The sequence below is a fragment of the Mus musculus genome, chromosome 9 (assembly GCF_000001635.26).
Source record: "Mus musculus strain C57BL/6J chromosome 9, GRCm38.p6 C57BL/6J".
Taxonomy (NCBI): domain Eukaryota; kingdom Metazoa; phylum Chordata; class Mammalia; order Rodentia; family Muridae; genus Mus; species Mus musculus.
The window spans coordinates 18802360-18816578 of NC_000075.6; the positions used below are offsets into that span (position 1 = coordinate 18802360).

A 14219-nucleotide genomic window follows, 5' to 3' on the forward strand; every position below is an offset into this window, starting at 1 on the left:
GTAGGGGTCCCCTGTGTATCCTCCTACACAGGCACCTCAAGTTTCTTTCGGGATAGGAACTTCCTCTCCTACTAAGGCCAGTCAAGGCAGCCCAACTGGAGGAACAGGCAACAGCTTTTTGGATAGCCCCTGCTCCAATTGTTAGAACTCACATGAAGACCAAGCTGGGCATCTGCAACATATGTGCATGGGGCATATGCCAAGCCAGTGTAAGTTTTTTTGGTTGGAGGTTCTGACATTCAGAACCCCAAGGGTACAGGTTAGCTGACACTGTTGGTCTTCCTGTGGAGATCCTATCCCTTTCAGGACCACAATTCTTTCATCAGAGTCCCTAAATTTAATCTGTTCCTTGGCTGGGGATGCCTGTATCCATCTGAGTTAGCTGATAGCTGAAGCCTATCAGAGAACAGTCATGCTACACTCCTATCTGCAAGCCACCATAAAAGAGTAGTGTGCTTGCCCATACAATGGGTCTCAAGTTGGGCCAGTTATTGATTAGCCATTCCCTCAATTCTCATAAAGAGGATAAATGTGGAGGTAAAAGTTTTGTGAGTTGGTTGGTCCTTCTGTCACTCCACTTGTGTTATTGTTTGGCTATATGAGGTGGACTTTTCAGGTTTTATATCTGCAAAATAGTGAGTAACAGATAAGGTCACCCCATTGATTCTTGGGTGTCTCCCTTAACCCAGATCTCTGTCACATCCCGAAGATGCCCCCCACATGCTTATCCCCATCAGTTTGAGATTTCAATTCATTTTCAAGGCTATCTGGCCATCTCTCTTCTGTCCTTCCTCATACATGATCCTAAATTCCTCCCCTATTCTCCCCCCTATCCTTTTTCTCTCCCAGTTTTATCCCTCCATCTGCCTTTCATGACTATTTTATTCCCCATTCTAAGTGAAATTCAAGCATTCTTGCTTGTGCCTTCTTTCTTGCTTTTCTTCTTTTGGTCTGTGGAGTGTAGAATTTAACCTGGATTTCATAGCTAATACCCTCTTGTAAGTGAGGTGATACAGTACATGTCCTTTTCGGATGGGATTACCTCACGCAGGGATATTCTCAAGATTCATCCATTTACTTTTAAAATTTATGATATCTTTGTTTTTAATAGCTGAGTAGTATTGTGTAGACATACCACATTTTCTTTATTCATTTTTCAACTGAAGGTCATCTATGTGGTTTCCAGTTTCTGGTTATTATGTATAAAGCTGCTAAGAGCATGGTTGAGCAAGGTTCCTTGTAGTATGGTAGAGCAACTTTTGGGTGTATGCCCAGGAGTAGTAATAAATGAAAAAAGAAATTAATGATTTTCTATAATTCAATGAGAAAGAAGGCACAACATATGCTATTTATGGGACACAATGAAAGCAGTGCAAAGAGAAAAGTTGATAGCACTAAATGAAGTTAGAAACTTCTTATACCATCAATCTAGAAGTACATCTGAAAGTTGTAGGAAAAAATAAGAAATCACACAAAAGATGAATAAAAAGCAGGAAATAATCAAAATCAGGGCTGAAATCAAGCTGAAACTCTTACTGAAAAATGACCCAAAAATACTCTGAAAAATATGCACAAACTGAAACTAAGAACACATCAAATACATCATTCACCATGGTCAAGTAGGCTTTATCCAAGGTATGTAGGCAGAGTGTTATATACAAAAAATACATCAGTAGCTCTTCTTTATACAAATGATAAATGGACCAGAAAAGATGGCCATGTTCTTTCTTTCTTTTTTTTTATTGGATATTTTCCTTATTTACATTTACATTCCAAATTTTAAACCCTTTTCCTGTTTCCCTTCCAGGAAGCCCCTATACCATCCCCTCTCCCTCTGCTAATATGAGGGTATTCTCCCACCTGCTCCTGTATTCCTACCCTTGCATTAACCTTCACTGGAGCAGCCAGCCTTCACAGGACCAAGGCCCTCTTTCATCATTGATGCCTGGCAAGGTCTGCCTCTACTACATATGTGGGTGGAGACATGGGTTACACCATGTGCACTTCTTGTGGGGTGGTTTAGTTTCTGGTAGCTCTGGGGGGGGTGTCTGGTTGGTTGATATTATTGTTCTTCCTATGGGGTTGACCCTTCAGCTTCTTCAGTCCTTTCTCTAACTCCTCCATTAGGGACCCCATGCTCAGTCCTATGATTAGCTGCAAGCATCCCCCTCTGTATTTGTCAGGTTCTGGCAGGACTTCTCAGGAGACAGCTATATCAGGCTCCTGTCAGCATGCACTTCTTGGCATCCACAATAGTGTCTGCACTGGGTGACTATATATGGGATGAATCCCCAGGTTGGGGCAGTCTATAGATGGCTTTTCTTCAGTCTCTGCTCCACCTTTGTCTGTATTTCCTCCAGTGAGTAGTTTGTTCCCCCTTCTAAGAAGGACCAAGCACCCACACATTGGTCTTCCATGTTATTGAGCTTCAGGTGGTCTGTGAATTGCATCTTGGGCCTTACAGTGAGTGCATACGATATGTGTTCTTTTGTGATTGGGTTACCTCACTCAAGATGATATTTTCAAGTTCCAACCATTTGCCTAATGATTTCATGAATTCGTTCACCAGAAGCCATTGCTGTCCTATTCATGGATTTTTCCCCTGTGCCCATATCTTCGAGGCTTTCCCCCACTTTCTCCTCTATACGTTTTAGTGTCTCTGGTTTTATGTGGAGTTTCTTGATCCCCTTACACTTGAGCTTTGTACAAGGAGATAAGAATGGATCGATTCGAATTCTTCTACATGATAACTGCCAGTTGTGCCAGCACCATTTGTTGAAAAGGCTGGCTTTTTTCCCCTGGAAGGTTTTACCTCCATTGTCAAAGATCAAGTGACCATAGGTGTGTGGGTTCATTTCTGGGTCTGCAATTCTATTCCATTGGTCTACCTGTCTGTCACTATACCAGTACCATGCAGTTTTTATCACAATTGCTCTGTAGTACAGCTTTAGGTCAGGCATGGTGATTCCACCAGAGGTTCTTTTATTGTTGAAAAGAGTTTTTGCTATCCTGCGTTTTTGTTTATGTTTTTTTTTCCAGATGAATTTGCAAATTACCCTTTCTAACTCAGTGAAGAATTGAGTTGGAGTTTTGATGGGATTGCATTGAATCTGTAGATTGCTTTTGGCAAGAGAACCATTTTCACTATATTGATCCTGCCAACCAATGAGCATGGGAGATCTTTCCATCTGAGATATTTTTGAGTTTTTTCTTCAGAGACTTGAAGTTCTTATCATACAGATCTTTCACTTCCTTAGTTCGAGTCACACCAAGGTATTTTATATTATTTGTGATTATTGTGAAAGGTGTTGTTTCCCTAATTTCTTTCTCAGCCTGTTTATCCTTTGTGTAGAAAAAGCCCACTGATTTGTTTAAGTTAATTTTACATCCAGCTACTACACTGAAGCTGATATCAGGTTTAGGAGTTCTCTGCTGGAATTTTTAGGGTCACTTATATATACTATCATATCATCTGCAAATAGTGATATTTTTGACTTCTTCCTTTCCAATTTGTTTCCTCTGACCTCCTTTCATTGTCTAATTGCTCTGGCTAGGACTTCAAGTATTATATTGAATAGGTAGGGAGGAAGTGGGCAGCCTTATTCTAGTCCATGATTTTAGTGGGATTGCTTCCAGCTTCTCTCCATTTACTTTGATGTTGGCTACTGGTTTGCTGTAGATTGCTTTTATTATCTTTAGGTATGGGCCTTGAATTCCTGATCTTTCCAAGACTTTTATCATGAATGGGTATTGGATTTTGTCAAATGCTTTCTCTGCATCTAATGAGATGACCATGTGGTTTTTGTCTTTGAGTTTGTTTACATAGTGATTACGTTGTTGGATTTCCGTACATTAAACCATCCCTGCATCCCTGGGATGAAGCCTATTTGGTCATGATGGATGATTGTTTTGATGTGTTCTCGGATTCGGTTTGCAAGGATTTTATTGAGTATTTTTGCATCGATATTCATAAGGGAAATTGGTCTGAAGTTCTCTATCTTTGTTGGGTCTTTATGTGGTTTAGGTATCAGAGTAATTGTGGCTTTTAGAATGAATTGGGTAGAGTATCTTCTGTTTCTATATTGTGGAGTCGTTTGAGAAGCATTGTAATTAGATCTTCTTTGAAAGTCTGAGGGACCTCTGCACTAAACCCACCTGGTCCTGGCCTTTTTTTGCTAGGAGACTATTAATGATTGTTTCTATTTCTTTACAGGATGTGGGACTTTTCAGATTGTTAATCTGATCCTGATTTAACTTTGGTACCTGAAATCTGTCTAGAAATTTGTCCATTTCATCCAGGTTTTCCTGTTTTGTTGAGCATAGGCTTCTGTAGTAGGATCTGATGATTTTTTTGGATTTCCTCAGGTTCTGTTGTTATACCTACCTTTTCTTTTCTGATTTTGTTAATTAGGATACTATCTCTGTGCCCTCCAGTTAGTCTGGCTAAGGGTTTATATATCTTGTTGATTTTTCCAAGGAACCTGCTTCTGGTTTGGTTGATTCTTTTTATAGTTCTTTTTGTTTCCTCTTGGTTGATTTCAGTCCTGAGTTTATTTCCTGCTGTCTATTCCTTCCTGGTGAATTTGCTTCCTTTTGTTCTATAGCTTTTATTTGTGCTGTCAAGCTGCTAGTGTATTTTCTCTCCAGTTTCTCTTTGGAGGCACTCAGAAGTATGACTTTTCCTCTTCGAACTGCTTTCATTGCTGGGTATGTTATGGCTTCATTTTTATTAAACTCTTAAATTAAATTAAATTAAATAATTAACTCTTTTCATTAAAGTCTTTAATTTCTTTCTTTATGTCTTCCTTAACCAAGTTATCATTGAGTAGTGTGTTGTCTAGCTTCCACATGAATGTTGGGTTTGTATTATTTATGTTGTTATTGAAGTTCAGCATTAGTCCGTGATGATCTGATAGGATGCATGGGATTATTTTAGTATTTTTGTATTTGTTGAGGCTTGTTTTTTAACCAATTATTTGGTTAATTTTGGAGAAGTTAACATAAGGTGCTGAGAAGAAGGTATATCCTTTTGTTTTGGGATAAAATGTTCTATAGATATCTGTTAAATCCATTTGTTTCATAACTTCTGTTAGTTTCATGGTGTCTCTGTTTAGCTTCTGTTTCCAGGATCTGTCCATTGATGGGAGTGGAGTCTTGAAGTTTCCAGCTATTATTGTATGTGGTACAATGTGTGCTTTAAGCTTTACTAAAGTCTCTTTAATGAATGTGGCTGCCCTTGCATTTGGAGCATAGATGTTCGGAATTGAGAGTTCATCTTGGTAGATTTTACCTTGGATGAGTATGGAGTGTCCCTCCTTGTCTTTTTTGATAAATTTAGCTTGAAAGTTTATTTTATTTGATATTAGAATGAGTATTCCAGTTTGTTTCTTGGGACCATATGGTTGGAAAATTGTTTTCCAGCCTTTTCCTCTGAGGAAGTGTCTGTCTTTGTTCCTTAGGTGTGTCCTATATGCAGCAAAATGTTGTGTCCTGTTTACATATCCATTCTGTTAGGCTATATGCCTTTTTTATTGGAGCATTGAGTCCATTGATACTAAGAGTTATTAAGAAAAAGTCATTGTTGCTTCCTGTTATTTTTGTTGTTAAAAGTGGAATTTTTTTCATGTGGCTATCTTCTTTTAGGTTTTTTAAAAGATTACTTTCTTGCTTTTCCTATGGTGTCGTTTCCCTCCTTGTGTTGGAGTTTTCCCTATATTATCCTGTGAAGGGAAAGATTCGTGGAAAAATACTGTGTGAATTTGGTTTTGTCATGGAATACTTTGGTTTCTCTATCTATGGTAATTGAGAGTTTTGCTGGATATAGTAGCCTTAGCTGGCATTTGTTTTCTCTTAGGGTCTATATGACATCTGTCCAGGATCTTCTGGCTTTCATAGTCTCTGGTGAGAAGTCTGGTGTAATTCTAATAGGTCTGTCTTTATATATATGTTACTTGACCTTTTTCCCTTACTGATTTTAATCTTCTATCTTTGTTTAGTGCATTTGTTGTTTAGATAGTTATGTTTTGGGAGGAATTTCTTTTCTGGTCCAGTGTATTTGGAGTTCTGTTTATGTGCATCTCTTTATTTAGGTTAGGAAAGTTTTGTTTTATAATTTTGTTAAGGATATCTACTGGCCCTTTAAGTTGAAAATCTTCATTCTTCTTTTTTTTTAATTTTTATTAGGTATTTTCTTCATTTACATTTCCAATGCTATCCCAAAAGTCCCCCATACACTCCCCCCACCACTCCCCTAACCACCCACTCCCACTTTTTGGCCCTGGCATTCCCCTGTACTGGGGCATATAAAGTTTGCAAGTCCAATGGGCCTCTCTTTCCAGTGATGGCCGACTAGGCCATCTTTTGATCCATATGCAGCTAGAGTCAAGAGCTCAGGGGTACTGGTTAGTTCATAATGTTGTTCTATATATAGGGTTGCAGATCCCTTTAGCTCCTTGGGTACTTTCTCTAGCTCCTCCATTGGGAGCCCTGTGATCCATCCAATAGCTGACTGTGAGCATCCACTTCTGTGTTTGCTAGGCCCCGGCATAATCTCACAAGAGAGAGCTCTATCTGGGTCCTTTCAGCAAAATCTTGCTAGTGTGTGCAATGGTGTCAGAGTTTGGAAGCTGATTATGGGATGGATCCCTGGATATGGCAGTCTCTAGATGGTCCATCCTTTCGTCACAGCTCGAAACTTTATCTCTGTAATTTCTTCCATGGGTGTTTTGTTCCCAGTTCTAAGAAGGGGCAAAGTGTCCACACTTTGGTCTTCGTTCTTCTTGAGTTTCATGTGTTTAGCAAATTGTATCTTATATCTTGGGTATCCTAAGTTTCTGGGCTAATATCCACTTATCAGTGAGTACATATTGTGTTAGTTCCTTTGTGATTGGGTTACCTCACTCAGGATGATGCCCTCCAGGTCCATCCATTTGCCTAGGAATTTCATAAATTTATTTTTTTAATAGCTGAGTAGTACTCCATTGTGTAAATGTACCACATTTTCTGTATCCATTCCTCTGTTGAGGGGCATCTGGGTTCTTTCCAGCTTCTGGCTATTATAAATAAGGCTGCTATGAACATAGAGGAACATGTGTCCTTCTTACCGGTTGGGACATCTTCTGGATATATGCCCAGGAGAGGTATTGCTGGATCCTCCGGTAGTACTATGTCCAATTTTCTGAGGAACCGCCAGACTGATTTCCAGAGTGGTTGTACAAGCTTGCAATCCCACCAACAATGGAGGAATGTTCCTCTTTCTCCACATCCTTGCCAGCATCTGCTGTCACCTGAATTTTTGATCTTAGCCATTCTGACTGTTGTGAGGTGGAATCTCAGGGTTGTTTTGATATGCATTTCCCTCATGATTAAGGATGTTGAACATTTTTTCAGGTGCTTCTCAGCCATTCTGTATTCCTCAGGTGAGAATTCTTTGTTCAGTTCTGAGCCCCATTTTTAATGGGGTTATTTGATTTTCTGGAGCCCACCTTCTTGAGTTCTTTATATATATTGGATATTAGTCCTCTATCTGATTTAGGATAGGTAAAGATCCTTTCCCAATCTGTTGGTGGTCTTTTTTCTTGTTGACGGTGTCTTTTGCCTTGCAGAAGCTTTGCAACTTTATGAGGTCCCATTTCTCGATTCTCAATCTTAAAGCACAAGCCATTGCTGTTCTATTCAGGAACGTTTCCCCTGTACCCATATCGTCAAGGCTTTTCCCTACTTTCTCCTCTATTAGTTTCAGTGTCTCTGGTTTTATGTCGAGTTCCTTAATCCACTTATTTATAATAGCCAGAAGCTGGAAAGAACCCAGATGCCCCTCAACAGAGGAATGGTTACAGAAAATGTGGTACATTTTCACAATGGACCACTGCTCAGCTGTTAAAAACCATGAATTTATGAAATTCTTTGGCAAATGGATGGATCTGGAAGATATTATCCTGAGTGGGTAACCCAATCACAAAATAACTCACTTGATACTCACTCACTGATAAGTGGATATTAGCCCAGAAACTTAGAACACCCAAGATACAATTTGCAGAACACAAGTAAATCATGAATAAGGAAGACTAATGAGTGGATACTTCATTCCTCCATTGTATATGGAATAAAATAACTATGGAAGGAGTTGCGTAGACAAAGTTTGGATCTGAGATTAAAGGATGGACCATCCAGAGGTTCCTGATTTCTTTCCTAGGATTTCTATATCCAGAATTGTCTCCCTTTTGGTTTTCTTTATTGTTTCTACTTCCATTTTTTAGATTCTTAAAGGTTTTGTTCACTTCCTTCACCTGTTTGGTTGTGTTTTCCATTAATTCTTTAAGGGATTTTTGTGTTTCTCCTTTAAGTGCTTCTGTTTACCTCTCTACCTGTGTTCTTCTGTAATTTTTTAATGGGAATTTTGTGTTTCCTCTTTAAAGGCTTTGATCTGTTTGGATGTGTTCTCTTGTATTCCTTTAAGGGAACTATTAATGCCCTTTTTAAAATCCTCTACCAGCATCCTGAGATACGATTTTATATCCAAATCTTGCTTTACCAGTGTGTTGGGGTATTCATGACTGGATGTGGTGAGAGTACTGGGTTTTGATGATGCCAAGTAATCTTGGTTTCTGTCGGTAAGATTCTTATGTTTACCTTTCACATCTGGTAATGTTTGGTGTTATATGTTCTTGCTGTCTGTGGCTGGTGCTTGTTCCACATGTGAGTCTCTAAGCTTGTGTCATCCCTCCTGGAGACCAGCTTACAGAAGGCTACAGAATAGCCCTACCTCCTGGCTGCAATGTAGACCCGTAGGGCCCTGTCCCAGCTGTTCTGCTGCTTCTGCAACCTGTGCACTCCTGAGTGGACCAACCATAGAGAGTCACCAGAGAGAAAATGGCGATCTCTCCTGAGTCCTGGGGTTAGAGCACTCCCTGAAGCCAAGCTCTCTTCTGGTAGGAAAGGTACACAGAGGACTGAGGGTCAGCTTCACCTCTTGGCTGCAGATGTAGGCCCAAAGGACCATGTCCCAGAAGCTCTGCTGCTTCTGTGGTCTGTGTTCTCCTTAGTAAACCGACCTTAGTGAGAAACTGGGGAGAAAATCTATTCTCATGTTGGGTCTTTTCTAGTGTTCCAAAATGTCCCTCATTTCTATTTTTAGGTCTTAAACAGTTTTGGTCAATTCCTTTGCCTGTTTGATTATATTTTCCTGTGTTTCTTTATGGGATTTGTTTCCTCTTTAAGGGATTCTACCTATTTGCCTGTGTTTTCCTGTATTTATTTAAGGGAGCTATTATGTCCTCCTTAAAGACCTCTATCATCTTCATGAGACAGGATTTTATGTCAGAATCTTGCTCTTCAGGAGTGTTAGCTTGTCCATGTCTTGTTGTGGTTCGAGAAATGCATTATGATGGTGCCAAATTATATTGGATTCTGTCCATTATGTTCTTGGACTAGCTTTTCACCATTTGGTTATCTCTGGTTTTAACTGACCTGCGTGTCATAGATTAGAGCTGACCTCCATGGAGGCAGGTAGAGCATTGTGACCTGCATTGGAGCAGGAATTTTTGGATGTAGGTAGTGCTGTTGTTGGTTAGGACAGATCTCCTGTGTCCATGGTTAGAGCAGGCCTCTGGTGTCTCTGGTTATAGAAGTCTTCCTGTGTTCCTTTTTAGGGCATACCTTCTGGGAGACAAGCAGGCTGTGGTATATGGTGGAGAGGGCAGGCATGCTAATCTGCCACAGGTGCAAATGCAGGTATAGCCCTGAAGAGCCATTAGTGTTTTGATTTTATGTGGTGGAAATATTTTAATTTTTTGGTTCAATGTATTTGGTGTTCTGTAAGTTTCTTATATGGTGATAGCCATTAGTTTCTGTAAGTTAGGAAAATTTAATTAACAGAATTGGAGAAGCTACATAAAGAATAGCTTTGATGCATATCAGCAGAGTCAGGAAGGGCATGAGGAGACTTGGTAGAAACTCAGCTTTCCTTATCATTTTTTAGTTTATTTCAAGAACGTGAACTTCTAGAGGTAGGTCTAGATGAATTCTCTATGACCACTCTTGACTTGGATCCATAGAGGCCAGAGTGTGGATGTGGTGTATCAATACCATGATAGCTGCAACTTTAAATTCTGGGGGTCTGGTAAAGTTTGGTCAAATTTTTATGAAGTGTCAGCCACCATTTTCAAGAAACACTGGATACACATGTATCCATACTTCAGATCCTAGAGTCTAGGATGTATATTGACTCCTTTGAAAGATGTGGAAATGGATGGCTAAACATGATCTCAAAAAAGATTAACTATAATTATAGGGTATAAAGCATGATCTACACAATACAAACAGGAAAATTCTGGCCAATGGAGTTCTGTTTTAGGACAATATTTGGGGAGTACTATTTTTAAAGTCTTTATTTTCTTCACCTGGCTTAAGGATTGGGATATTACTATGTGTGCAAGTTCAAAGTTAATTGTCTGTGTTGTAGAAAAAACATCTATACACTCTGAAAAGTACAAACCTTAACTAGTAAGTATTAGTACCTTCTGATGGGTTGAATGTCTACTTATAGATGGATAGAACCCATTTTTCTATATCAGCATTGGACTCTTGTTCCCCTAATTGTGATTGTTCCAAGCAGACTCCAAACTGTCCTTGCTAGCTTGTTGGATAAGTGTAGGTAATGTTGACACTAACACATATTTTTGTAGTAATTCTAGTAGGGCAGTTTTTTTTCCAGATTAATTACTTCATGAGCTTGTGGGCCTAGGCTGGAAGCTGTCATCTGTGGAATTATTATTTTCCTATCTGTGGAAATATCAGGATTTTTATTAACCTCTTCATTAGTTGTTCTTCTTCTTTTTGGTTATATGTGGGGACTCTGGGGATACAAGGAAGATAAAATTAAAAATTCTGTGGAGATAATGGTTGGAGACTACAGGGCTTGGCTATGTATTCACACAGGGAAGCCTGTTTGGGTGCCTCATCTACCAATTGGTATTTCAAATTCACTCAACATTAGCTCTTTGTTTGATCCTGTCATTGTACAAAAACCGAGGGTAGGCATAGCTTGGGGACACAGGTATCTTCTAGGAATTTAAGCATGTAGCTGTAGGGCAGTGGGCTGCACACAGACAGCCTGTTCTCCAGTTGAGCATAGGTCTTGAACCCCGAGAGACTCGATGGGTGATGATTTCCGCCTACATGTGATGGAAGGAGACCATGTCTCTTGGACCCCTGGCTCCTGTCGAAGTTACAGCCCCCCACCCCCAAACAGCACTGACAGGAGATGTATGTGACTATCAGTCACTCAGACAATGTCCCAAGCTTCTGGTATTCTGGCTAGACTCCACCCCCACAGTTACCTGATTATAAGCAGACATGCTAGTCCCCACAGTTACCTTATAGCCCAACCCACTATAAAAGAGGCTGCTTGGCTCTGCCTCGTTCTCTTTAAGCTCTCACCGTTCTTACTCTCTACCCTCTTCTCTCTCTCTTTTCCTCCCCGCCCCCAACCTGGCCATGGCCGGCCTCTCTCTCTCTTTCTTTCTTTCTACCTTCTCTCTTTCTCCCTGCCTTTTTACAATAAAGCTCTAAAACCATAGACTGTCTCTGTTCATCAAAGCCTGTTGTGCTTGAATGATAGGATAGACTTTCCCCTAACAAGCCACATCTGTCCTCTCACCAGAAGGCCTTCCTCTGTTCTAGCCACTGGACCAAGGACTCTTGCTGGCATGAGAACCATCTAGTGGCCCCTCTCCCCCTGCCCTCTAATTCCTTCTGCCCTGGGGCTGACTGAGCCACCCCGGGGGTCCCTATTCTGTTCTCAGCTCTTCCTTCATGTCCAGAACTGTCTGAGATGCCTGAGGCTGAGAACCTGGTACCTAGGACTGCCCCTTGTCCACCACCCATTGAGCTGGGGTTTAGCGGCTTCCCACAGCCAGACACCCACCTGGTGCTTCATAGAAAGTGTGCAGCAGTTCTGCATCTGCCTGCCCAGAGCACTGGAACTCTGGTGGGACACTGGTTTTCCCCCACCGCCTTTATTCCCCCGGTGTCCACTGCCCTGCATGTTGTCTCCATTTTTAATTTCTTTTGCCTTAGAGGTAAACAGTCCATTTCTTTGTATACTGTTGTTGAACCAACATAAGATATAGCTAAGAACTTTTCTAGGGAATACTGCTGGTTACTGACCACTGTACTGAAAAACTGTATAAGTAGGTAACACTGTAAAACTGCTTCTGATCTGTGGGGCATAATAGAACTAAGCACACCTTATTGTCATTTTGTTGAAAGATGAAAAACAACAGCAACATCTAGAACTCAAACAATCAAACAGAAACACCTATCTACCCAGAATGCAGTGAGAAATGCAACAACAAAAACATTTCAGGAAAAAATGTCATGTATTTTTCAGTTTTCTTAAACAAAATATAGGTATTTTCAAGGCAAATAAGCTATAACTACAAATCACATGAGGAAAAATTTAAATTGATTTTGTGTGCAGTTTGTGGGAGAGTTAATATCTACTGTCCTATTGAATAGCAGTATTATAGAAGCTGGTCACAATTAATTGTAGTTTTCACAACAAATATTTGAAATTTTTAACAAAAGCAAGTTATGAGTGTTAAATATTAAGTTTATATATAAATGAACATAATATATTTTATGAAAAAAATTAAATGTCAAATTAACCTTTTATGTCTGTATCATTGCTGTCAATACATTGATATTTCTGTATTGTTCTTTGACATCATTGCTAAAACTATGACACTTAAGCAAAGATTTTATTCTATGATATAATCAAGCAAATTGTTCTCAGATAGTCAAAGTAATTATTCAATCATGAGATATTTCTAGAGCTCTAGAAAAGAAAGAAAACCACAGAATATAATTTTAGATTGTAAGTTATTTGTGAATTTAAAAAGATTATAATAATAAAAAGACAAATGTTTGTTCTGATTAAGAATCCTTCCCCCTTGGTTTAGTTCAGAAATCCAAGTCTACAGCAAATGTCTCATCAGAGTAAACACATTGCCCTATTGATGTGCTTCCTCAAGGCTACCTCCATGTCTCTGTTCCTCAAGCTATATATAAAGGGATTCAACATTTGTGGGACCAATGTACACATCACATAAGCAAATGCAGTATTTGTGACTGAGGTAGTGAATGAAGAGCTAATATAAACACCCAATGCTGTACCATAGAATAATGAAACCACTGAAAGATGAGACCCACAGGTAGAAATTGCTTTATACTTTCCTTTCACTGAAGACATTCTCAAAACAGATGAGGCAATTTGAGTATAAGAGAAAATTATTCCAGAGATTGGAATGCCATTAAGTATGATTGTTGCAAGATATATCAGAATATAATTTACTAGGGTGTCAGAACAAGCTAGCTTGATGACTTGAGCAAGTTCACAGAAAAATAGGGGGATTTCTAAGTTTGTGCAGAAGGACAACCGCAACACCATCAGTCCAAGCAACCCACTATTCACAAGACTTATGATTAGAGATAATAGAATTAGCAGACCACAGGTTTGAGGATTCATGATCGTTGTGTAGTTCAGGGGATGACATATGGCAACATAGCGGTCATATGCCATTACTGAAAGAAGACAACTTTCAAAACTACAAAAAAGCAAGGTAAAGCAGATTTGTGTAAGACAGCTAGTATATGTGATGCTCTGATCCTGTGCATGAATGTTCACCAATGTCTTTGGAATTATGGTTGTGCTTAAGCAGATATCATTAAAGGATAGATTAGAGAGAAATATGTACATGGGTGTTTGGAGATGGGAGTCAGAACAGACAGTTAGAATGATGAGCAGATTTCCCAAGATGGTGATCAAGTACATGGAGGTGAACATGCTGAAGATGAGGGGCTTCAGTGCTATATCATCTGTTATTCCCATAAGAAAGAATTCTGAAACATCTGTTTGGTTTTTAGATTCCATTTTATGGGTGAATCTGGTGGAAATATGGAGAGAAACCAAATGTAGTGGCAAAGAGTAGCACTTATAATAATGTTAGAAATATAAGTCTGTTTTCTCTTATACTCCTTATTAACTATTAATATTATGTTTTTTATCCTACAGTTTAAATCATACTTCAGGTGGTTTTGTTATAAAATGAATCATGAGTAAGCATGCATTTATGAAAAAATCTTTTTCATCTGAGTTTTAAAGTCTGATGTATTTTGTTTTGTTTTCTTCTGCTAGTCTCTCCATCATTTCGTTCCAA

The 14219-nt window shown here is 39.3% G+C and overlaps 1 protein-coding gene across 1 annotated transcript; it reads right to left on the bottom strand.

The window, feature by feature from the left end:
• Positions 1-12994: 12994 nt before the first annotated feature.
• Olfr828 (olfactory receptor 828) lies at positions 12995-13933 on the bottom strand. Its single transcript, NM_146605.1, has one exon. The coding sequence runs from the start codon at positions 13931-13933 to the stop codon at positions 12995-12997; it is 939 nt and encodes a 312-aa protein (NP_666816.1).
• Positions 13934-14219: the final 286 nt, after the last annotated feature.

What these genes read in the sequence shown, in the direction of transcription:
- Olfr828 (NM_146605.1), bottom strand. Translation starts at nt 13,933, where the DNA reads ATGGAATCTAAAAACCAAACAGATGTTTCAGAATTCTTTCTTATGGGA.